This window comes from Trichoderma atroviride, chromosome 6, assembly GCF_020647795.1.
Source record: "Trichoderma atroviride chromosome 6, complete sequence".
In the NCBI taxonomy this organism is placed as follows: Eukaryota; Fungi; Ascomycota; class Sordariomycetes; order Hypocreales; family Hypocreaceae; genus Trichoderma; species Trichoderma atroviride.
The window spans coordinates 239,405-262,718 of record NC_089405.1 but is presented as its reverse complement, the minus strand read 5'-3'; the positions used below and the strand labels follow the sequence as shown (position 1 = coordinate 262,718).

At 48.4% G+C, this 23,314-nt stretch overlaps 10 protein-coding genes across 10 annotated transcripts; 3 read left to right on the top strand and 7 right to left on the bottom strand.

Moving 5' to 3' along the window:
• The first annotated feature begins 71 nt into the window (after nt 1–71).
• Nucleotides 72–1,904, top strand: TrAtP1_010692 (uncharacterized protein). The gene is made up of 2 exons (XM_014092155.2): nt 72–1,180; nt 1,238–1,904. Exons 1-2 carry the CDS (start codon nt 376–378, stop codon nt 1,861–1,863), a joined length of 1,431 nt encoding a protein of 476 aa, XP_013947630.1. The 5' UTR covers nt 72–375; the 3' UTR covers nt 1,864–1,904.
• TrAtP1_010691 (uncharacterized protein) lies at nt 1,905–3,446 on the bottom strand. Its single transcript, XM_014092154.2, has one exon. It carries the CDS (start codon nt 3,364–3,366, stop codon nt 2,032–2,034), a length of 1,335 nt encoding a protein of 444 aa, XP_013947629.1. The 5' UTR covers nt 3,367–3,446; the 3' UTR covers nt 1,905–2,031.
• A 1,033-nt stretch (nt 3,447–4,479) lies between these two features.
• Nucleotides 4,480–6,273, bottom strand: TrAtP1_010690 (uncharacterized protein). The gene is made up of 3 exons (XM_014092153.2): nt 5,836–6,273; nt 5,209–5,780; nt 4,480–5,142 (listed from the first exon to the last, which is right to left on the bottom strand). Exons 1-3 carry the CDS (start codon nt 5,885–5,887, stop codon nt 4,777–4,779), a joined length of 990 nt encoding a protein of 329 aa, XP_013947628.1. The 5' UTR covers nt 5,888–6,273; the 3' UTR covers nt 4,480–4,776.
• A 735-nt stretch (nt 6,274–7,008) lies between these two features.
• On the bottom strand, nt 7,009–8,486 carry TrAtP1_010689 (uncharacterized protein; the record flags this gene model as incomplete). The annotated part of the gene is made up of 2 exons (XM_014092152.2): nt 7,009–7,864; nt 7,921–8,486. 2 exons carry the CDS (start codon nt 8,484–8,486, stop codon nt 7,009–7,011), a joined length of 1,422 nt encoding a protein of 473 aa, XP_013947627.2.
• A 3,093-nt stretch (nt 8,487–11,579) lies between these two features.
• TrAtP1_010688 (uncharacterized protein) lies at nt 11,580–13,644 on the top strand (the record flags this gene model as incomplete). Its single annotated transcript, XM_066114813.1, has 5 exons — nt 11,580–11,594; nt 11,652–11,859; nt 11,912–11,988; nt 12,049–12,371; nt 12,435–13,644. 5 exons carry the CDS (start codon nt 11,580–11,582, stop codon nt 13,642–13,644), a joined length of 1,833 nt encoding a protein of 610 aa, XP_065970910.1.
• Nucleotides 13,645–13,687: 43 nt separating this feature from the next.
• Nucleotides 13,688–14,843, bottom strand: TrAtP1_010687 (uncharacterized protein). The gene is made up of 2 exons (XM_014092150.2): nt 14,563–14,843; nt 13,688–14,496 (listed from the first exon to the last, which is right to left on the bottom strand). The coding sequence occupies exons 1-2, from the start codon at nt 14,777–14,779 to the stop codon at nt 14,156–14,158; spliced, it is 558 nt and encodes a 185-aa protein (XP_013947625.1). The 5' UTR covers nt 14,780–14,843; the 3' UTR covers nt 13,688–14,155.
• A 223-nt stretch (nt 14,844–15,066) lies between these two features.
• TrAtP1_010686 (uncharacterized protein) lies at nt 15,067–17,074 on the bottom strand. The gene is made up of 2 exons (XM_014092149.2): nt 16,170–17,074; nt 15,067–16,104 (listed from the first exon to the last, which is right to left on the bottom strand). The coding sequence occupies exons 1-2, from the start codon at nt 16,983–16,985 to the stop codon at nt 15,661–15,663; spliced, it is 1,260 nt and encodes a 419-aa protein (XP_013947624.2). The 5' UTR covers nt 16,986–17,074; the 3' UTR covers nt 15,067–15,660.
• Nucleotides 17,058–17,961, bottom strand: TrAtP1_010685 (uncharacterized protein). Its single transcript, XM_066114812.1, has 2 exons — nt 17,806–17,961; nt 17,058–17,744 (listed from the first exon to the last, which is right to left on the bottom strand). The coding sequence occupies exons 1-2, from the start codon at nt 17,870–17,872 to the stop codon at nt 17,272–17,274; spliced, it is 540 nt and encodes a 179-aa protein (XP_065970909.1). The 5' UTR covers nt 17,873–17,961; the 3' UTR covers nt 17,058–17,271.
• Nucleotides 17,962–18,703: 742 nt separating this feature from the next.
• On the bottom strand, nt 18,704–19,962 carry TrAtP1_010684 (uncharacterized protein). Its single transcript, XM_014092148.2, has one exon. It carries the CDS (start codon nt 19,741–19,743, stop codon nt 18,772–18,774), a length of 972 nt encoding a protein of 323 aa, XP_013947623.1. The 5' UTR covers nt 19,744–19,962; the 3' UTR covers nt 18,704–18,771.
• Nucleotides 19,963–20,583: 621 nt separating this feature from the next.
• TrAtP1_010683 (uncharacterized protein) lies at nt 20,584–22,288 on the top strand. The gene has a single exon (XM_014092147.2). The coding sequence runs from the start codon at nt 20,932–20,934 to the stop codon at nt 22,216–22,218; it is 1,287 nt and encodes a 428-aa protein (XP_013947622.1). The 5' UTR covers nt 20,584–20,931; the 3' UTR covers nt 22,219–22,288.
• The last annotated feature ends 1,026 nt before the right edge of the window (nt 22,289–23,314 follow it).

Below are 23,314 nucleotides of genomic sequence, written 5' to 3'. Positions count from 1 at the left end.
TGGATTAACTACAAGTACAGTATGAAGCCTCGAATCGGCCTATTTCGAGGCCTTGCCCCCGTCTGTAGGTTGCGCCGCAGTCAACCATTGCTCATGCAACTAAGCTTATTGACAATGTTAAGCAAGGTTATGATGGACTAGCCCAGGGGATCGCTGGCCAGTTTCCTAAGACGGCAACGTGGATGAAGGGGATCTTGGAATTTTGGCTTCCATATTTTGTCAGGCAGAAACCATGTTTCTTGGGGGGCCTCACCCGGCGAAGAGGTCCGGAATATGGATCCGAGAGTGTACTCCAGTCTGGTGAATAAAAGGGGATGATCATGCTCCATTGAGCAAGACGTTTGCTCTCAACCTCTCCATCTTCTCACCTTCAAGATGCTGTTCCTATCAGTCCTCACCACCATCGCCGCTGTTGGTGGCGTCAACGCTGCCTCGTCATTTGCCTCGACTTCTGATGGCAGGTATCAGCTCAGCGCTGCTCAGGCGCCCGTCCTGAACGCCGCCAACCCCGGCATCGACAACTGGAAGTTCACCATCAAGGAGAAGACGGGCAAGAAGCAGACCGTCAAGGGTTTCGGCGCTGCCGTCACTGATTCCACGGTGCTGGCATTCAACAAGCTGTCGGCCACTGCCCGCTCTCAGCTGCTCAACGACTTGATGACCCCCTCGGGCATCAACTTCAGCCTTATGCGCCACACTGTTGCCAGCTCAGATCTTTCCGCTGACCCGGCATACACTTTCGACGATGGCAACGGCAGCGTTGATACCAACCTGGTCAACTTCAACCTGGGTGACCGCGGCAATGCCCTGGCTAGCATGTTGGCTACTATGCGCAAGCTGCAGCCGAACCTGACCATCCTCGGAACGCCTTGGTCGCCCCCTGGATGGATGAAGCAGAACAGCAAGCTGATTGGCGGTGGCACCGGCAGCAACAAGCTCAACCACGCATACGAGAACGCCTATGCCCAGTACTTTGTCAAGTACCTCCAGACCTTTGAAAAGGCTGGAGCCCACATTGACGCCATCACGATCCAGAACGAGCCCCTCAACAACAAGGACGACATGCCCACCATGCTTGTGCAGCAGGACGAGTCTGGTGCTCTGATCCGCGACAAGGTCGGCCCTGCTCTCCGCGCTGCCGGCCTGAGCACCCAGGTCTGGGCGTGGGACCACAACCAGGGTGAGATACCTCGTGACAATATACTCGTTTGAAGCTTCACCACTAACATGCCACCAGACGTCTACTCCTACCCCCAGACCGTCATGAACATGGCCAGCCAGTACGTCCAGGCCGCCGCGTGGCACTGCTACGCCGGCAACAACCCCAGCAACTGGACGCCCCTGACGCAGTTCCACAACGAGTTCCCCGGCAAGGAGCAGTACATGACCGAGTGCTGGACCGCCGTCGGCACCACGGACTGGATCCACAGCTCCAGCTTCAACATGTTCCCGCTGCAGAACTGGGCCAACGGCGTCATTGCCTGGACGCTCGGCTCCTACACCGGCGGCGGCCCGGCCCTCTCCGGCGGCGGCAACTGCCACCAGTGCACGGGGCTCGTCACCGTCAGCCCGGACGGCAGCAGCTACAAGAAGGAGATTGACTACTACATGATGGGCCAGTTCAGCAAGTACATCCCCAAGGGCGCCGTCGTCGTTGACGGCACGGGCAGCTACCTGTTTGACGACAACACGGGCATGGAGGCCGTGGGCACGCTGAACCCGGACGGCACCCGCACGGTTGTCATCCAGAACCGCTACAACAAGGACATTTGGGTCCAGGTGGGCACCGAGTCTGAGAGCCAGACGTGGAATGCGCGTGTGCCGGCGCTGTCTGTGACCAGCTGGGTCTTGCCCAAGGCATAGACTTGCAGCATGATGAAATGACTTAATGCGTATGAATGACAGATTGATGGGAAGCGTTGTATATATCCAGCTTCGTCAGTCCATACTAGTCTAGTATTTTGAGTAGCTAAGCAATAATACATGGACGTGTTTGCAATACTATCTTACATGCCATCAATACATGAATGATTAAGCATTCGCAGGAAAGAACCTATTCTCCGGCCTCGGCAACCCCAGATGCTCACGCAGAGTATTCCCTTGATACTCCTTCCGGAAGATGCCCCGGCGCTGCAGCTCCGGCACCAGTTTCTCCACCACATCGTCGATTCCCTGCGGCAGAAACGGAAACGTCACGACGAAGCCGTCAGACGCCTCTTCCTTGAGCCACTTCTCCCACTCGTCGGCAACGCTCTCCGGCGTGCCTACAAAGGCCAAGCCGCCGTATCCTCCAAACCGCTGGGCCAGTTGCCGCACAGTCAGTCCTTCCTCCTGCGCCACCCTCACGACGTTGTCTCGGCCTGTTTTGCTGGCGTTGTTGTCGCCTAGGTCAGCGGGCAGAGGCGCGTCTGGGTCGAACTTGGAAGCATCCGTTCCGAGGGCAATGGACAGGCTGGCAATGGCGCTCTCATAGTTGACGAGGCTGTCGAGCTTGAGTCGCTTCTCTTTGGCTTCTTGGACGGTATCGCCAATGATTACCATGGCGGCTGGGAGAATGTTGATGTGCTCCCGCTTTCTACCGGCGGCGACTGCACGGCTCTTGATGTCTGCGTATACCGACTTTGCTGCTTCGATGTTGCCTGGTGCGGCAAAGACTGCTTCGGCTGTTTCGCCGGCCAACTGTCGCCCCGGCTCAGACTGTCCGGCTTGCACAATCACAGGCCATCCCTGGACAGGCCGGGCAATATTCAACGGGCCCTTGATCTTGAGCTCGTCGCCCACGTGGTTGAGAGTGTGAATCTTCTCCGGGTCCAGGAATATGCCAGTCTCCTGGTTCCGGATGAAGGCGTCGTCTGCAAAACTATCCCATAGCCCGGTCACGACGTCGTAAAACTCCTTGGCGCGCTTATACCGGTCTGAGTGGTCCATGTGCTCGTCTCGGCCAAAGTTCTTGGCGGCGTCGGGGTTGGACGTGGTGACAATGTTCCAGGCCGCACGACCGCCGCTGAGATGGTCGAGAGAGGCGAAACGCCGCGCAACGTGGTAGGGCTCGTCGTATGTTGTGGACGCAGTGGCGGCGAGACCAATCTTGTCTGTGACTGCCGAGAGAGATGCCAGCAGCGTAAAGGGTTCAAAGGAGGTGACGGTCTGGCTGCGTCGGAGAGCCTCTATGGGCATGTTTAGGACGGCGAGGTGGTCAGCCATGAAGAAGGCGTCGAATTTGGCGGCTTCTAGCTTTTGGATAAAGGATCTGAGGTGGGATATGTTGAAGTTTGCGTCTGCGTATGCTCCTGGGTAGCGCCATGCGCCAGTGTGAAGACTGACGGGCCGCATGAATGCGAATAGATGCAGTTGCTTATCAGACATTTTGCTATTTTTGGGGTTGTCTAGGTGGACTAATTTACAGTATCTCTGCTAATATTTTGACGTCTACAATTATACATGAGGGGAAATGAAGCTATATATGAGGTCGCAATGGGATCTTTGTAAGTGAGTTAGTGTGCTCGGGACGTTAAATCACGACATCGACCGATGCGGGGCGCGGATCATTCGGTCACAACGACTTGGTCCCTCCAATACGAAAACATTCTGTCTGACATGCGCTATCTGGAGAATATGAATGATCTTACAAATCAACGCTGCGAGTGTGGAAATGGTATAGGCAAAGATACCATTACGCTAATATAGAGTACATGAGAGAAGCAACTTGACATCAGCCAAAGGGAGCGGCCACGACCGAGAAGAAAGAAAAATAGAAGAACCGGAAAAGCAAAGGTGTGATGATGACATAAATAAAAAGGAAGGATAAGTAAACTTGAAATAATAATGATAAGAACCGCTATGCCATCTCCGTCTTTAAGCAAGATGATGCTCTACCTGAAATCGCCAACATAAAAGCAGAGTGTGGAGCAAGGCAGATGCGCCCATTAGATTGCTAAGCAAGCTGTGATTAGCAGGAGCGACAACATCAGATCTAAATCCTCATTCTGGCCTATGATAAAAGATGTGCGATCCTACTGCACGTGGCACTTATGTATGTGGTAGGCTATACATACGTTAGTCAAATGCGGCCGCATCCTTCACCCGCTCTGCATCCGTCTGGATGAGATGAATGATAGAATTTGAATAGGCAAGAAGTACGATTGATGAGTGAGAATTCATCACCATCACGAGGAAAAAGGTCGCAAAGGGTAGGCAATAAGATTTTGGGGTTGATGTATATACATGCGCCCATAGCAACAGCGTTTTTCTTTTACAACTAACAAGGCTATGTATTGGTACTTGATAAGTGCGGATTCGTTTTACAAAGAATTGGAGTGCTTTTACTTCCATATAATAAAGGCTTTAATTACCAAGCGCCCAAGACATCTGTGCAGGTTAAGAATGCTGTGAAATGCATGCGGCAAAGCGGGTAACAGCCCATATGCATGTAGTCAAGTATTTGATTACATGTACTAAGGGCTCAGTACATCGGTGTAGGTTAAAAATGCTGTGAATTGCGGTGACGGCTTTTTAGGAGGAACACCCAAAATGGCGCCTAGGGACATGGATCGGATGTCGGACTTTTTCGTATCAAATGGAAGTCCTTCTTAAACTCCGACGATCGATTTATTGAATACGCCTAGCACATGCCATCGTTCTATTCATCTCCGGATTGTAGCTGCGGCATGCCCATCGGTCAGAATCATTTCTAGCTGCAGTCAAACAAAGGTAACCATTTGTAGTTTGGGTATACTATAACGCTGCATACATGACAGGTTCAAATAACGCACGCCATTAGGTGTTGGTTGGTACATGAGAAGGGTATCTGGCACCAGCCGTCTCAAAGTTCTTTGCAAGGCCAGTGAGGCTTTGCATATCCTCCTCGGTGAGCTCAACCACCTTTGAGTTCTCTTCTACTCTCTCAATCGTCGTGGCGCCGGGAATCGGAATCACGAGAGGCAGCTCTGGGTCGGTGCTCATGTTCCTCGCCCAGTTGATGGCCAGCTGAGCAGGTGTGCAGGCTTTGTCGCTGGCAATGGCCTCAACTTGCTGGACAAGCTTCAGATTGTGCGCGAATCCTTCTCCCTGGAATCGCGGGTAGTTGGCAATCATTCCCAGCTTCTTGACATCCTCTTGGTTCTTGAATTCACCAGAGAGCATCTGTGTGTGTTAGTCTTTGATACAACGAGCATGGCACCGAAGTGGGCGAATCATGGTAGTACTTACTCCCTTTCCAATGGGAGAATACGCAATGATGGGGATATCATGCTCCTTGCAAGCAGCTGCGATGCCATTCTTGAGAATATCTGGCGTAAACAGACTGAGCTCGACTTCGGCGGCAACAATCTTGGCTGCCTTGACGGCCTCCTTGATGGTGTTGACATTGCACTCTGACAGCATAATGGCGCCAATCTTGCCGGTGTCGATGTACTCCCTCTGGATCACTCCAAAGGTGATATCTAGAGGGGTGTTTGGATCTCGCCTGGCACAGCAGAAAGCATCCACCTTCTTCTTGCCGTCCAGCTGGGCCAAGATGTTATCCAGTGACCGGCGAATGTTTTCGGGTGACCCGTCAGGCCCGGTCCCTTGCAGATTAACACCACCCTTCATTGCCAAGAAGACTTTGTCGGCATCTTCAGGATATTTCGTGAAGTAGTGCTTGAGGATGGTCATGGAGTTGTACTCGGGCGTTCCGTAGAACTCGCCGCCATTCCACATGGTGAGGCCCTTTTCGACGGCGGCCTTCATTGTGGCAAGGGCCTGCTCCAATGGAGGAGGGTTGGCGCGCCAAGTGAAGCCTTGAGGTCGAATTAGCTTTTGGTGAGAGATGCATCTTTGTAAATTGCCGCTTACCCATGAGGCCAAATCCAATGGGACCCACCTCCTTGTCGAGAAACTTGACCATGTTGCAAGGACTGAGAGGACTCTTTCTTCTATTGAAAAGAATGAAGAAGATTGATGCTATCTATACGATTGTTGAATTGCAATGCTCCAATGGCAAGCTGTAGACCTAGACTGGCGTTCCTTGAGTTTTTATACTTTGATCGCCAGCAATTATATTCGGACTTGTTACACGCAATCGGAGTTTACCATGTAGTGTCACAAGAGTTAAACCCGAGACCTGGGATGCCACCTGTTGATGTTTTGTGTTTCGTCTCCTTTTTACAAGGGCGAGCTATTCAGAAACTTGCTCGATGGACCCAAAGCCGATTAGATCTGCCCCTCTCCTATCTGAAGAAAAACCTGAATCGCCTCGCTCCGTCGTATTTACTAACCCCGCCTCGGCTGTTCTCCACCGCCACATCTTTGTATATACGCAGTGCAATCTTGGCACAATCGGGAATTTTCTGTACTTGGTAGGCGGACCTGGAGATATCGGCTGCTCGGCGTAGACTCCATTCATTGCCGTCGATTGTTTCAGCGGTGGATTTTGCAAACTCCTTGAGGCAGTCCGGAACGCTAGCCTCATTGGGAATATCTTTTTGTTATACATGATTTCTCTCTCTGTATTAATCGTGCCAAGTCCATTCCGCTCCGCAAGCATGAGACGTGAAGCAAAGGAGAAGTAATCAAGTGCGAAAGCCGCTTATATAATAAACATTGATGTTTTCCATTGTCTCCTTCCGAATGGGTGCACGGTACGCATCATGTCGTATTGTGAAATAAAGCTTGAACAAGCTATATTTTTCATGTCTCTCGCCATCGCTTTCCTATCTTGGTTACATGTAGCGAAATATATAAATCTACGTTACGAAAATCCCATAAAAGCGTGGATTATTACTAGGTACCCATGGTTCAGATTTAGTTCAATCTTAAATGTACGGTACTCGTATACACTTGCGGAAAGTCACCATGTGCTTTACAGAATGTCAGACCTTTCAGATCTTGTCAACATAGAATAACTTCCGTGAGCAACGTATTTATGAAGATAAAATACCAAAATCACCTATGGAAAAATACATATATGTACACGATTAAAGTTGAAATATGTGCTAATGTCCCATTCCATATCCAAGCGCTTCAGCTTCAAGCCGAAGTCAAGTGCAGCAACACACTCGCTCCTTCGTCCAGCTGAGCAGAAACTTGGTCGCTGACAGTTCCCAGGCTCTTGTTATTCCAAATATCCTGAACATTAAACGATCCAGAGATGCCCAAATCACTCCAAGTGGCCGTCACCGTCTGAACACCACTGGTTTGCGTGTTAAAGCCGCCTTGGCCATTGTCTGGACCAAGATTCGTAAGTACAACGACAGCCTCGCCGGATGGAGATGGGCCTGCAATCCAGGCCTGGAGCTGAGCCGCATTTTGGCCACCCGAGCCGGGGTTGCGAGGCTGCATGGGGAATTGGGCGGTGAAATCGGCAACTTGGAGGGCTTGGGTGTTGGTGAGGAGGCTTTTTCCAAAGTCATCCAGCGTGGTCATGTCGTTGCCGAGGATGAGGTTGGCTCCGGCTCCCGGCCAGTGAGTGAAGACGGTGGTGCGCTGACCATTGCTAAGGCCGGAGATGTTCTCTGGGTTTCCAGAGAACAAGTTGTCCAGATCGGGGTAGACGTTCAGCTCGTCAAAGAATTGCAGACCAGCAATGATCCACTGGCGGTAGTTTTCAATGGCGCGTTGGACGGTGCCCCAGCTGACCAATGTGCTTGAACCGGAGTTGTTGAGATCCTGGTCGGTTCGCATGGAGTCGGCGTTGCTGTTCCAGATGTCGAAATACTTCTGGGTACGATCCAGCTTCCAAGAAATGTCCAAGCGGATTTGGCTGCCATTGTTCTTGATGGCGTTGTGCCAAGCAATAACAGTGCCGCTCTGGTCAGTCGGCAGGCTCTGGCCGTTGTCAGGAGAGCCTGGCGTGACAAAGTCGAGCTTCACAAAGTCAACGCCCCTAGGTGAGAAAGTCAGTATAAAACATCATGTTTCCTTTGGGCGTAAACAACTTACCACGAAGCGAAAAGGTTGACCACAGAGTTGTGCCAAGCCTGTGTCTCGGCTCTCGTATAGTCAAATACGCAGCGAGCCAGGCCCTCGTTTCCAGTGCAGACCTCGCCAATAGTAGTGTTGGTGCCAAAGATGGTTTTGTTCGCATCGTTAATAAAGGCTCCAGGAACGACATACACGCCCATCTTGAGCCCCTGAGAATGCAGAGAGCTGGCCAGTGAGGGAATGTCGAAAACGGAGTCGTCGTATATAAGCCGACCAAAGTCGTCTCCGTGGTCGCCAACCGACCAGCCAGAGTCGAGACTGCAGGTGTCATACTGGCCATTAAAGGGAGCAGAGGCCAAGACACTGCACTGGGTTAAAACGTGTGCTTGGTCAAACGTGAATCCTGGAGCTGCGCTGGGGTTTGCTTGCAGAGCAAAGGAATTCCAGCCTCGGGCTGAGCTCTTGAAGCCATTGGGAGTTTGGGCATAGCTGATGACCTTCAAAGCCGTTGCGGCAGAGGCTGCTGGCGCTGCTGTGACCCCAGCAATGCCCAGCCCAAGAGAAAGTAGTTCAAGGCGAAGCATTGTTAATGAGGTATACTACAGAAAGCTGAAGGGATTGTCTCTCTGGTGGTCAAGCTGTCCAGATGAAGGAATCTGCTGTTATATGTAGCCCGGCTCGTTGAAGCTCTCTAGAATGCTCAAGCGGAGCTGCAGGGTTCAGGAACAGCTTCTTGAGATCGTCGCAATATGTTCCTTCTATAGCGATTATATTAGAGAACGTATTATTTCCGGCCAACATGTTTTGTCGGCTACGGAGCATCTGTGGTTCTTCTCCCGTCGCCAAGCTTCAACAGCTGCCGGTGTAAGCGCTATTACGATGCGGACGCGAGCCATCTCCCCGTAACTAGCCCCCGAACATCTTCCCGGACCAATCGAGATGAAGAGATCGACAGCTTTCAGCCCGTTACGGCACTTCGGGTTGATTACGTAGCAAGCTTCTTGTCTGGGCGGCGCCCTTTACAGCGCGCTGTGCCCTCAGTCTAGCCTTTTCCCGCAGCTCATTGGTATACGGGATACTGCATGTTTACAAAATTCGACAATGTATTGCTGTTCAACTCGGATTCCATTCTGTAGTTTGTTTCGCATGTCACAGCCTCATCAATATGACGACACTAGCAGAACAGTGCAGCGGAAAATAAACGGTATGCTGGGTCATATTCCCGCGAAAAGTGTTTCCAGCTGCCTGTATTGCTATAGCGGTTATGTGCCACGCCAGATTAAGAAATGATCTCTGCTTCTTTTTTTAAGTAATTCTGCATTATTAGCCTAAATATCTTCCGTGCTACAGCCGGAGAAAATTGCTCCATTGAAGGCGCTGCGTTTGTGAATGTAGAGAAATGTTGATCAAGATTGCAAACACTTGCAATGGGCTTCTCCTAAGCCATCTTCATGTACACAGCTACGTTGACTAAAGAGCACTATAAATTCAGCCACTGTAAACTAAGCTTACTGCTCTCAGGGGACGTGATTAGTCTCGTCAGCAAATTGCATGTTACATGTTACCTGTACACGAAATGGGATCATGCTGAGGCTCTGCATTAGGAATCGAAATGTCGATCTCCCAAGACATCTACCATCGGAGCTGTTTTCTGGAGGCACATTTTCCGTTTACGAGCTGTCATCTCACGGAAATGCTTGGTAGCTTAGCCACAAGAGACACGATCAAGGCTGCATCTTGGAGCTGCTTTTTTCCGACGCGACCGAGATATCCGCTTTGTTCCGGGCAAAGCGAAATGATGGGGTAAATAAGACGCGTGAGTCTAATTGTATTGTTATTCACATGATGAATGAGGGAATATTTATAGTCTTGAGAGAGTTTCTTTATAGAGATATCATTGGCAAACAGATGCTTTGCTTTCCTCTTACCTATATTCTATTATCGGGTAGGGATGTAGCGGAGAGCCTAAAACTATTACTTTCAGCTATATAGAGTCCGCATTTTGTATAAATATAAATTCTACTGGCGGGTACAGAAGTGTTGATTTTAACGATTGAGATGAATGGCTGCAGAAATATATTCTTCGTCAGGTTGAATTTACGTCTTGTTAATCGTAATGGTCTTCTTCTCTCCGATTCATGAGCTCTTTATTGGACTTCTATAGCCACGGCAACTCTCGGCCGACTCGGCTCGGTCCGTTTCCTAACTCGCCATGGCGCTTTTACTACAAACAGTTGGACGATATGCATTGCAAATCAGCGCACGGCACTTGTTTCGGTGAAACTATATTTAGGCATAGACTCTATCATGATATTACCCAAAAGTAGTTGCGACGACAAAAGTGTGAGAGAGAAGATGATATGCGCAATGTTCAATACCTGAATAACACGCTTCGGGTATCCTGAAAACTGTATCATCTCTTGGCTGCTTCGACTGTAGGCCCTCTAATGCATGTTGCGGGCTGAATGGCTCTCCAAGGCTGTTTAAATGCTCAAATATAGATCTCTGCGTCCTTTCTGGATACTCTGTGCTACCCAGTGACAGAAGATTCCTCGGACGTCTTCAGCTTGAATAGAGACCTTGGGCTCATTAAGCTTACATGCTGCAAATATGATGTACAAGGAGAAGTGGAGCTTTAGAGAACAAATTACATACAAATCTTGCTTCTAGTCCACCAAGCTTATGCATGTCCAGCGTTGCATCGTGAGTTTTGTGCACATGGTGGGGTTCCCGCGCGCTTACAGTCCGACTTTGCAGATGGCGTGCCTGTTATCACGAGCTACGGAGCTTCAATGCGGCATCTCGGTATTCGCGAAACTGGCACGTGTCGTATCCCGTAACTCGGAAGTTGCCCAGAGCTCAATGGACAATAAAAGAGACTGTTGATTAGTTCATGCATGCTAATGATCCAAGTTGTGTGAATGAGAAACTGTCTGGTAGTGTAGGCGACAATCTCTTGTCATTCAACTCACATTAATGCAAGGTACCACAATTGCAATAACATTTGACTTATATCTATTACTCTGTATCAGTGTAGTAATCATTAGCTTCTTAAACGAGCAATTTGCATGGATTGCGATAGCTGAAAAAAGAAAAGACAACTATCTCCGAGCATCAGTGTCGCCTATTTCCGCCGTTTCTCCATTTCTCAGCATTAATAAGTGTGCGCTCGGTTACATTTCGGTTTGTCAAATCTGCAAAAACCTCATAACCCGATTATCATCGCTACGAACCACTTACGAGATGATTTGTATATCAACATTAATTAATTAAAGGGGCCACAATGTTACTGAAATAGGCCTTACATATCACTTTACATAAGCGGGCATTGATGAAGTCCATGCAAGCTTCTATTGAACAGAGAGATTGCTATTGGTTGGGAAGCAGCCTTGGCAGAATCCTTTTGCTCATGGCGCAGCTGCATCAGTTACAGACAAGGGCAAACACTGTAGTATCTAGTTGTCTGGTATGGTTACGACTTATGCCAAGTATGATATAATAGAGAATATGAACAGATACATGAATACATCTAGATGGGTTGACATATATATATGTGATAGTGAACCCTCTTGATTTTAACATCTACAGACGGCAGTAAAAGTCTACAATCTCGCAAAGTTTGAGACCTATCTTGTATTTTAATTATTATTGCTTTCTTGTCGACGCTTGGATTCGAAATGCCTAGCAAGAGTGTAAGTCCATCTCGTGTCTCCCAAAACAGACTCAACATCGGTTTCTTACATGACTAGCCTATCCATCACGAAACGCCAGTTTTGGTGGTTGGTGGAGGCCCTGTCGGGCTGATTCTCTCCCTCCAGCTGGCTCGCTTTGGCATCAATTGTATGCTGGCCGAGCGCAATTTGGAGACGACAAAATGGCCGAAAATGGACTGCACCAACGTTCGCAGCATGGAGCTATTCAGGCGTTTGGGAATAGCCGAGGGTTTCCGGGAAATAGGTCAGTCTTTCCAACTGTAAAAGTTTTCTTCATACTTATCAATGTTGAATAGCCGTGCCACCGCAATACTCCTTTGATGTGATTTATACTACGGGACTATCGGACGATGGAGAAGAAGTAGCGAGATGGGTAAGTCGTGTTTATACCTGCTTCTTATGATTAAACGGCAAACCAACTGTGAAATATTAGAATTTGGATTCCGTCGATACTTGGCGACAGCGTATAAACGAGCAGAACGATGGCTCAATGCCGCGGGAGCCATACCAGCGATGCTCTCAGGCTGTCCTAGAGGCCTGGCTCAAGCCTCGAATTCAAGATGGGAAATTTATTGACGGACATTTTGGTCTCAAGTTTGAGTCATTTACAGAGACAGACGATGGAGTAGATTCAGTTCTCACCGACGTGACCACCGGCGACCAGCACATTGTCCATAGCAAATATCTTGTGGGCTGTGACGGGGCTGGTAGCCGTGTTCGTCGGTCAGTAGGAATTGACCTTATTGGCGGACCTGTGTAAGTTACCAAGTATTCTGCTGCCTTTGTTTCTCCAACTGATGATCTTCATTACGATTGCAGTCCCTCGGCCATGATGTTGATCCATTTCAAATCTCGGGATCTCACCAAGTTGCACAAACTGGGCCAGTTTTGGCACATAGCATTTTCGAACGGAAGCATACTTATTGCGCAAGATGAGGTTGACACTTGGACGCTACATGTCCCAGTTGCTATCGGCGCTGATTGGGAAAAGATTGACCCGGTAGAAGCCATCTACAAAGGCCTGGGCACTCCATCAACGCCATATCCCATCAAGGTGGACAAGATCCTTGTCAGAAGCGCTTGGAGGCCAAACATTTGCGTAGCAGAGAAGTATGCTTCTCCCAGTCGGCGAATCTTTCTTGCAGGCGATTCGGCGCATCAGAACATACCAACTGGGGGTTACGGGATGAACACTGGAATCGGCGATGGCTTCGACCTTGGCTGGAAACTTGCTGCAATTTTGAAGGGATACGGCGGCAAAGGCCTCTTGGAGTCTTACGAGCTGGAGCGTCTGCCTGTTGCGACGAAGAATATCGATCAGTCGGGCGCCTTCTGGGAAGTGTGGCGGCAGGTTTGGGACTGGAGCGCCGAAGCTGGCGTAGAAGTGCTTTTATCACAGGGCGAAGAGGGAAAAGCGCTTAGAGCCAAGATGGCGAATTGGGTATCGACAAACAACAGCGAGAACCGAGCTCATGGTATCGAATTGGGCTATCGATACAACGCATCCCCTATCGTTGTTCCTGATACCGAGGTTGCAGAGCCCAGATGGGATCTCGACCATTATATCCCATCAACTTGGCCAGGAGCTCGACCACCACACGTGTTCCTGTCAGATGGAAAGACGAGCATCTTTGACTTGTTTGGCCAGGGCTACACTATTGTCGACTTTACCAAGGAGGGCAAATGGGCAGACGCTTTTGCTGATGCCGCTCTACAGCTCAAAGTGCCTTTGCAAAAGGTTCACTTGCCGCAAGAGAAGCACGTGCAGGAGATCTGGGAACGTACTGCAGTTCTTGTGAGGCCTGACGATCATGTGGCTTGGAGAGCTCCTCTCAGCGACAAGGCACCTGCGATGAAGGCGATTGATATTTTGAAGATTGCGGTAGGACAGACGCCTAATACGGAGATTGGAGCAGGCATTGAACACAAAAATAAGATTCTGGACGATGTCCACAAGAAGGGGTTTTCGGGGACAATTGGAAACATTGACCAAAATGAGGTGTCGATGAAGGCTGCGTTTCAGAAGTAGAGAAGAGTCGGGGGGAACAGTGATGGTCTAGTGTAATATTTTAGATACGTTGATGTCCTAGGCATTTAGAGGAATGTGCATTCAAACTTTGGAGAATGTTGTATAGACGTTCCTTTCCAAATCGAACAGATTCAAGTGACTCTAATTAGACTTGTGACATTGATATGCTAAGCTATTAACATGAAGATGATGCCATGCATTAAGCAGTGCGCTGCCAGCCTGATGTCACTCATGTATTAGCTCTATTTGCTTATAGAGTTAATTGGTGAATGTAAGCCTTGTCGATATCTTCAACAAGAAATAGAACTGCTTCATATCCCGAGAAGCATCGAATAACCCTATCCAACTTTGCTGCTACAACTCGCCGCCTTTATTGTCTTAAAGATCCTCCCCCAAACATTCCCTCGTCTTTTGAAACGCCATTGGTAAAATATCACAGCCACCAACGCCCATAAACTCCATGATGTATTGCATTCGACGCTTTGAAAATGGTCACTGGTATTACATCCCTCTAGCCGGACTGGAACAGGGTATCTTCGTCACGCAGATATTCGCCGCAATCAGCCTGTCGGAAGCAAACAACGCCGGTGGGATCAAGTCTCCTGCTCTCTGCAGTGCTGCGAGCGCTGACGCCGAAACCCAGAGGAACGTCGTCCATGGTGTAGACAACCAGGCCCTGGTGCTCGGGGCAGTCCTCGGAGAAGCGGCCGACGTGCGCCTTGACAATGTTGCCGCCGTAGAGGAAGGGCATGACGCCGTTGGGGCGGATCCAGAGCTTGTGTCGCGCGTGCTCGGCGAGGATCGGAAGGGCCGTGATGTGGATTCGGAATTTGCCAGACTTTGTGAATTTGCCTATTCGAAGGAATATTAGTTGGACTCCGTCTTTCTATTCTTTCTTCTTGAACGACAGCAACATACCAAGGCAAGTTCCTAGAGAAAGCAGGTTGTCACGGGCAATTGACGTTGCCAGATTGGCCATGGAGAGTCGAACGACGTAGACTCGGTTCTGCGACAGGCGGAAGACGTTGCGATCGCCATCTTCCTGGGGCGCAATGATGTTTTTGAGCGAGGCGCCGGTGTACTCGGCCAGCTTCTTGAAGACGGCTTGCGTCTCTTCTTCGGTGAGGGGGCGCATCTTGGCTTTCGATTGGCGGAATTCGGTGTAGAGAGAGTGAAGATTTGGAGATGGGATAATCTACAGAAAAATGTCTAGTCCAGAATATTTTCAGACGACTGATAAGAAAATTTCCGATAAGAGCTGAGCGCCAAGATTTCGCTGCGGGGCTAGTGGAAAAGGTACTTTTGTACCAAATTAGTCGCCTATGGTGACTTTGCACGCTAACGCTGCCGACTGCGCGCTGTAATTGGGCGCTGACTTGCAATTGAAGGCACTGAAGCCGGATTCCAAGTTCTCAACTCTCAAAGTCGAACGATTATCGTTTCCATATCTCTCAAGCATCTTTACTTGCGCAAGATCAAACCAAAGCACCATGTACAGAGCACCAAATGTCGCATTTTCAGCTGACTATTACCCAAGAGAGTGTCAGTAGACTTTTTCTCCACTGCGGACATTCTGGCCAACTGCACCATTCATTCGTTATACGTGCTGGTGGCCGAGAGGAGATTCAAAATCGGCTTATACTTGTGCCAGCCTCTTCATGGAATAATGCTGAAAAATGTGCGGTTTGGCTTTAGCAAGAATAGGCCAAATGCATGTATGAATGTCGTTGTAATTCTCTCAATTTTACACGCCAAATCAATTCCACAACAAGATTTCTGTACTTTAGGGATCTCGCTGCTAAATTCACTCGAGTCTTCACAAGTCCGCGGTGGTCTAAGTGTTGAAGTTACGACTTGCCGGCATTCGGACCAATCAGTGATATTATAAGCATACCCGCAACAACTCTTTCAGGCCATTTTCTTGTCTATAATTGTTCCTCGTCATCTAAATCAATCGCAACGAAAATTTCAAGATTAAGAACAAAGCAGCTGAGAATTTACACTGTAGTGCCGAAACTATATTGTAGTGGAAGCAGGATCATATACGTCGGCCTCATCACGCAATATTGTCTGAAATTCTTCACGACCAAGTCGCCTTCCAAGCATCTTTTCCCTTTGCCATACACACTTCAATGCCCTCTTCAAGTCTTCTCGAAGCATCCGTCGCTGAATCCAGTCTCTGTGGATTGGATCCCGCGTTTCAGACCCTACCAGAAATAAAGACTTGTCAATCCAGTGATAGCGGACTTTTGACTGCTGTAGTCGATAGGCAATCTGTAAATATGACGTGACCCAGTTCTGGACCTTTTCACCAGGCAATCTCTCGCTCTGGCAGCGGAAGTGATACAGGCGAATGGCGTAAAACTCGCATACGGCAGCATCAATCTGAAAGTGTAGCCGAGAGTAGTCGCCATCCTCCATACTGTCGCGATGAGCGATTCGAAAGAAAGATCGATATTTCTATATTTAACCCCTCATATTAGAAACCAACTTCATTCCTCTTTGTCACGTACATTGTTACTCACCTCTTCTTGTGCTTCTATATCTTTCTCGATGCTCTGGTAGTCACCAACTCCACACCAAAACAGTTGGTTTATCCAGTGATAAAGCCTGTGTTGATCTTGGTAGACTCTGCCACATTCTGAACTCTCAATGTCGTAGGCGAGCTCACAATACGGATACTCCCTTCCATGGTTCAACTCTAGATAATTGTGAGCCATCTGCTGTATGTGACGCATACGATCCTTCTCATAGCAAAAATCAGAAAGTTCTCCGCCGTAGCCAAAGATGTTGAGTTGCACGTCCAAGTTAGCAATCATGCAAAGTATTTTCATCACCATGCTGATTCTCGCCGAGCTGTTTTCACTGGATGACTGTGTAGCCATGATGGCATTAGGTGGACCGCAAACTTCATCCAATAGGTATGCCCGTGAGTATTGATACACCTTCTTGCTCAACTCCTGGCGTTGGATACGGCCGATTGCAGAGTCACTTTCCATTGTGAACAAGGCCAAGAACCAAAACGATATCATGACTTCCATGATTTCGCTGTTCTTTCCTTCTAGTTGCTTATGCAAGAGCATTAGTCCTTTGTGTAAGTGGGCTGTGCTCAGTCGCGAGGCGTTGGCATCTTGTGTATCTCGAGCCAAGCCCCGAAGTGAGATTGCCAGGATGAGATGGAGTATCATGTTGCTATTAGTTGCCGCAGTAAGATAGATGGAATACTCTGACCATAGGAATCCCTTGACACTTCGAAAGTATGAAAAGTGGCTTCGATAATAATCTAATGCTTTCCTCTCAATCTGGCTAAGATTGAGTGCGTCGGCCAACTCGTAGGACATTTTGGGCGATAACAAGGTTGCCGTCTGCTGGAATTTGAAATGCTCTTTCAGATACTTGAGAGGTAATAACGGCTCTGTGTATGTGTAAAAAGGCTGAGTCAAAGGATCCAAAGAGCTACTACTAGAAATTCCAGGATTATTCAACCATGAAGGCTGTAAGTACACATCTGTGGGCTCTGCAACCAAAGACCGCGTGGGAAAAGATGATTCCGTCGAGAAGGTATCCCCACCTTCATGGGAATCAGGGTTATCGACAGGGCCATCTAGCATGCGACTGAAACTATTGTCAAATGCTTGGCGTAGGGGGGGTGGCTATTGACCCTGCCGCCGTTACCGAGACTGCCGCGAGCTGGTTGGCTATTTCTTCCCCAGGTGATGCAATGAGACGATCCATATCATTACTCCAGGATATAGGCTCCATAAACTCCAATGATCCAACGCCATGTGTAATGCCTGCAGTGGAGCTAATGCTGTCAAGATCCGCTGGGGAGTCGATTTGTCGAACAGATGCGCGATTGGTAATATTGGCGGATGATGCTGGTTGGCAGTCTGGGGTAGTTTGATGGGTATTCGGCAAGAGTTTCGGAGGCTCCCAGCGTAGGATGTTCCTAGATTTAACAGGACCATGCCCACGTCTGCGAATTTTGAGCGGAATTGGGGGCTCAGGCTTGTGACAGGGTAGATCCAGAGAGGAGCATCTCCCACAAGCTGGCTGCTTCTCATCGCATTTTACGCGCCTTGTTCTGCAGTTGATACAGCCTATAAAAAGACTGTTTGTGAGTTTATGAATGCCATATTTTGGCTTAATTGCTGCTCTTACCATTTCTTGATCTCTTCAACTTCTCTCGAGGCTTCTCAGCCACATCGTCTCCTGGTCCGGTTGTCATGGTCCGAGTCAGTCGAATGATAAACCTTTCAGGTTACTCTAGTTCCGGAAAGATGCATTGTGTCAGTAAGGGAGGCGAGTGTGGACTATTTCATACAATTACATCTATGGAAGAAGCAGCCATTCATGAAGACGTCGGCTATGCTTTGAGGCTAGAAGCGTATAAGAGCTAAAGCCGCCTTGTGGATCTTTTGTCTGCATGTTTAGTAGCGATGTGGAGGCCCTGGAATTAGCCTGACATGGGAATGGGATATTCTGGCGAATAAGCTTCAGGCGTGTTTCCTGACATTGAAATCCAGACAACGGCAGATGAATGTTGGTTGCATAGCTAACCCACACCGGACAGCAAAAATGAGAGAGAAAAAGGCTCAATAAATGATGCATAGTAAATGAGAATTATTCAGCATGCTAAGCGAGATGCACAAAGTTAAGACTGCAGTCTAGAGGCTGTGCTGATGCATCAATGCTGTTAGCACATGCTAAACTCGGCTTTACAGGATTTCCAAAACGCCGCTATTGTGGCTATCGGTGGTTTAATTTTTCCCAACAAGTCATTGTTTGAAGTTGATAACGATAGCTGTGGTGGTTTATCAATAGCTTATGCCTGATACAGAATTTTGAATCTATTTGTCACTAACCCTGAGATGTACTCTAGACAGCTTGGGGGACATCAAAGAAAGAATACACTTGATACACTTTACATCTTCCGTTAGTGTACAAGGGCTTTGAGATAGAACATGTTTTGTTTTCTAAACCTTACAGAGTTCTATAGGTCTAATATTGAAGGTATCTGACATTCTAACACTAAAATTAAGCATAATACTAGCAATCAGACAGTCATCCATGACAGATACAAAATATCCATATCAGGCCGTACTAATCTACACTCATACAATCGCATCAGTGTTGAGAGGCAAATGCAGCTGCGTATAGATCCATGTCTGCAACAAAACCGTTTGTTCTTGTAGGCTCCCAGCCCAGCAATTGCTTCGCTCGTGATGATGATCCACGCAGAGTCGTGCTCATGGCTTCTGCAAACAAATTGTCTCCGCTTCCAACCAAGGCCCATTTTCCTTTATATCCCCAGCTAGAAGCCATGGCCGCGAAAATCTCAGACATGCTTTCTTGGCTAGTCAGTAGATCGAATACTGGGTAAGTAGAACCGTTATTAATGAGTGATAAATTCTCAATAGCCTTTTGGAAGCCAGTTGCCACATCATCTACATGGACGAGGGCGGGCCTAGAGTCGGCTTCTAGAGGAATATTAACGGATTCTAAACCACCACTCCGAGCTGCTTCAAGAAGTGGGAGGATAAATGGGGTCCAGATAGTGTTTTCATGGCCATAGATCAATGCTGGTCTCAACACCGCAATATCAAGGACATTGGACGTAGACAAGATAGAGTTTTCGAGACCAACTCTCCATGAAACCAGAGCACTTGGAGGGGTTACAGCAGTGGGACCGACAATATCGAGATCGGTGAGCAGCGTATTGCTAGACCCATGGACCCAGGTACCCGAGCAGTAAATGAAGCCGAGCTTGGGGCCTCTGATACCTGAAGCGGCGTAGATTTCCAAGCGCCCTTGGCCAATTTCCTTGGCATGACTTAAAAATTTGGCCGTTTCCTGATTGGCGCCGGCAACATCGACGATGACTTCGATGTGGTGATTGCGGAGAGCGTCCATGTAAGCTTTAGGCTCGTTCACCGGATCAGGACAGATGATGGGTATAACTTCGGCGAGAGCCAGTGCCTTGGCCTTGGCTTCAGAGCGAGCAACGCCATATACTCTATGCTGTCCGCTGCGTACCAACGTCTCGGCGAGCCTCTTGCCGAGATAGCCAGTAGCTCCCAGAATAAGAACTTTGGTCATTCTGGCGGAAAAGTTTAATTTCTTTAGGAGAGTTTTTGGAGTGTAAAGGCTTTGAAGAGCTTTTAAATTGTATTATTGGGGCTTTGCGATAATCTCTCGTTGTTGAGCCGGCAGTTTCGTTTCTCGCTTGTACGTTGGAGTGTTGATGTCCAAACGAAATGTCAAAGAACTTACTTCTACAGCAGTATATATAGACTTGTGGCTGTTTACAAATGGTCATCATCATTTTCTATATACATGTGTAAAATCCTCCCCTAAGCGCGGATTTTGCAGGCAATTCGGAGACAAGCCAAGCCAGCTTCGGGGCGCCGAAGCAGAGGTTCTCTCGAATACCCAATATGGCAATCTTCAATCCGCTCTGCTCCGGCCTCTCCAGCAATTTTGGCTTTTGAATTCTGAGAGACCAGCCGGAGGGGCAATTGCCGTTCCTGGTCTAGCTGTGGAGAGCCACGACTCAAGAGCTTAAACTCGGATTTTTGTCTAAAGAACTGGTGCACTAATTCCGAGACAAGGCGGGGTCCGGAATCAACCGTGTGCCGTCATCGGGTCATCGGGTCCTCGGTATCGAAGTGGCAGTCAAAGCAAAGACTTAGAATGGATTTATGCTACAAGAGGCGTAATAACGGCGAATCGTTTAGATAGCTATTGCTCAAGTGAATACCCAATGACTCACTCCTGAGAAGTCGACTAGCAAGAAATTTCATCAGGAACAGCATCAAAGCTTGATCTGAATGATGATGCTATGACTGCATCTACGCCCTAATATTGTCTCTTACTATCAATTTTTTAAGCCCCGCATAGCACAGAAGCAGTGGTATGTATCTGCATAGTATGTACGGAGTAGTACCTGTGGTAGAAATGTAGCGCCGCTCTCGTTTAGAGAATGGGTCTTGGGCTTGGGCGTTAAACAACACGCTTGGCAGCATTTGGGGCGTTAGCTTAACGGTTTCTCGTGTGCTTTTAGCCTATCTGTCAAGAGGGCGCTACGCCCTTAACAAAATCACGACCTTGAATCACGACCAAGGTCGCTGATCGTTAACGTCAGATCTAGGCAGCACTCTATTGTTGATATCATCACGTTTGTGCTCATAGATATTTAAAGAGGAGCATTTATCTTATATCCAGGTATTCGGCCTCAAGTCAAGGTTCACATCTCAACGGCATCCCCTCATTCTCGCCAAAGCCACCATGTCTCTATCAGTACGAGCCCATGCATCAGAAAAGGCCAGCGAAAGCCTTTTGATATGGAAAGTTCTCAAGGACCTATGGGATCCAGACACCAATCCCGCTGGAATTGTCAGTTTGGGCGTTGCAGAAAATAGGCTTATGCACGACACTCTCTCTCAACACATCCATGAGAACCTGGCCCTCCTGAACGAAGCATTTACTTATGGAGATGGCTCCTCAGGGTCGAAACGTCTCCGGGAATCTCTGTCTCGGTTCCTCAACAAACACTTCAACCCTGTCATTCCAATTGTCCCTGCACACATATCCATTACAAACGGGTGCAGTGCCGCGGTTGAACATCTTGCGTGGGCATTTGCCAATCCAGGAGAAGGCTATCTGCTGGGACAGCCATACTACGGGACCTTCATCGAGGACCTAACAGCTCGAACGGGCGCAAAAGTTGTCTCGGTGCCATTTCATGACGTCGATCCTTTCAGTAAAGATGCCGTCGCCAAATACGAAGAAGCACTCTTAAAGGCCAAGGTGGAGGGCACGAAAGTAGCTGGACTGGTTCTCTGTAATCCACACAATCCGCTTGGCCGCTGCTATCCTCGAGAAACGATTGTTGGGCTGTTAAAGCTATGCGAAAAGTACCAGATCCACTTCATTGGCGACGAAATCTATGCCTTGTCAGTATGGGAAAACACGGTCGATGCTGGTATTGCGTTTGAGCCCTTTACATCTTGCCTCAGCATTGATCTGGCCGGCATTATCGAGCCATCGCGAGTCCATGTTGTGTATGGCATGTCGAAGGATTTTGGGGCAAATGGCATCAGACTTGGCGCCGTCATTTCGCAGGCTAACCAGTCTTTGCACGATGCGTTGATACCCGTCAGCCTCTATAGCTCAGCATCCTCCCTCTCAGAACACGCCACGGCAAACATTCTCGATGATCATGACTGGGTGGAGACTTATATCGCAGAGAACAAAAGAAGGCTGGCGCAGCAGTACGAATCAGCGGTTTCATGGGTCAAATCACAAGGCATCAGGTACCGACCCGGCGTCCATGCTGCGTTCTTCTTATGGGTGGACTTGGGAAGTTTTTACAAGTCGCTGCATCCAGATGCCGCCACAGATGACTTGAACAAGACAATAGCCACGGCGCTTCTCAAGCATAGAGTTTTTCTTGCGTCTGGAACAGCGTTTGGGTCGGAGGAACCAGGCTGGTTTCGGATTGTGTTTTCTCACCCGGAACCATATCTGCGTGAGGGTCTTGGAAGAGTGCTTAAGGCGTTGACGGAGCTTTGATGGTATGGATGAAATACAAGATCAATGGGAATAACTAGCTATGAAGTAAAAGATTAATAGAATTATATCTAAATATCTCTTAATGTTTCTATCCGAGTAGAGACGGCTTTAATGAGTAAACTGGATAGGTACCAACTCCGGCATCGTGAGCCGAGACTTACACTGTAGGGTTAAATAAGGCAATACCTAGCCTAGTATGCGATCTTCACGTCAGTCCCTTAGCTCATTTCAGTCCATTTCACAAATGAGACGTGCTGATTGACTACACTCCAGGTCGGCCGACTCTGGTCTCTAGCTTGAGGCTGGTTATTGCGGATTTTCCTAGCGCCCTAAACACTATCTCGCATCTTCCCAACCTCTCCGACTGACAACTATGGAGTAGCAAATTACAATTCTGTATGCCTTGACAAAGAGCAATCTGTTTTGGCATAGCGGATTTACAACCGTTGATTTCAACGTGAGGGGAAAGCGGGGATGCCAAAGCAAAGGCCCCGTAATAGCGTGCGCCCTCTGTAGGCGATTTTAGAGATGCGGGAGAGCAAGAACAAGGGTTCGGCAGACGAGGCGTGGCTGAAAGTAGAAGAAGCCGGTACGAGGCTGAATGTAAGTAATAGGTCAGCTCTTAGCTTGGCTCTATAAGAAAAAGCATCACATAAAAATGACAGCCTTGTTTTTGTCAATAGACGACACCGTTGCTGTTGGGATCTGAGCAAGAGTCCAGGGTTTTGTAGATTTGCCGTAGCCTCCTTGTGTAGCAATCAATCGCGAACCACCCTGGCCATCCGGCCACTTTAGCTTAGACAGGAAGGCCGAGATAAGAATGCATACGGATGATCAAACGTCATAATCCAATGGCTCTTCTAGGCCTATTGCCGGCTTGTAATCTAGCCGATAAATGCCTTTATCTATTTTCCTTGTATAGCAAGAGCAAAATTTCCTAATCTTACTGGCATCCTTGCTCTCTGCTCTACTCCCCCGCAATGAATCGACAAATCTGGAGCTCCGTTTTTCGGTCTGCGCGCGAAGACTTGCCGATATAGCCAGTCCCATAATGTCTCATTCACTATTCTATTACACATGGTAACTCGTCCAACAA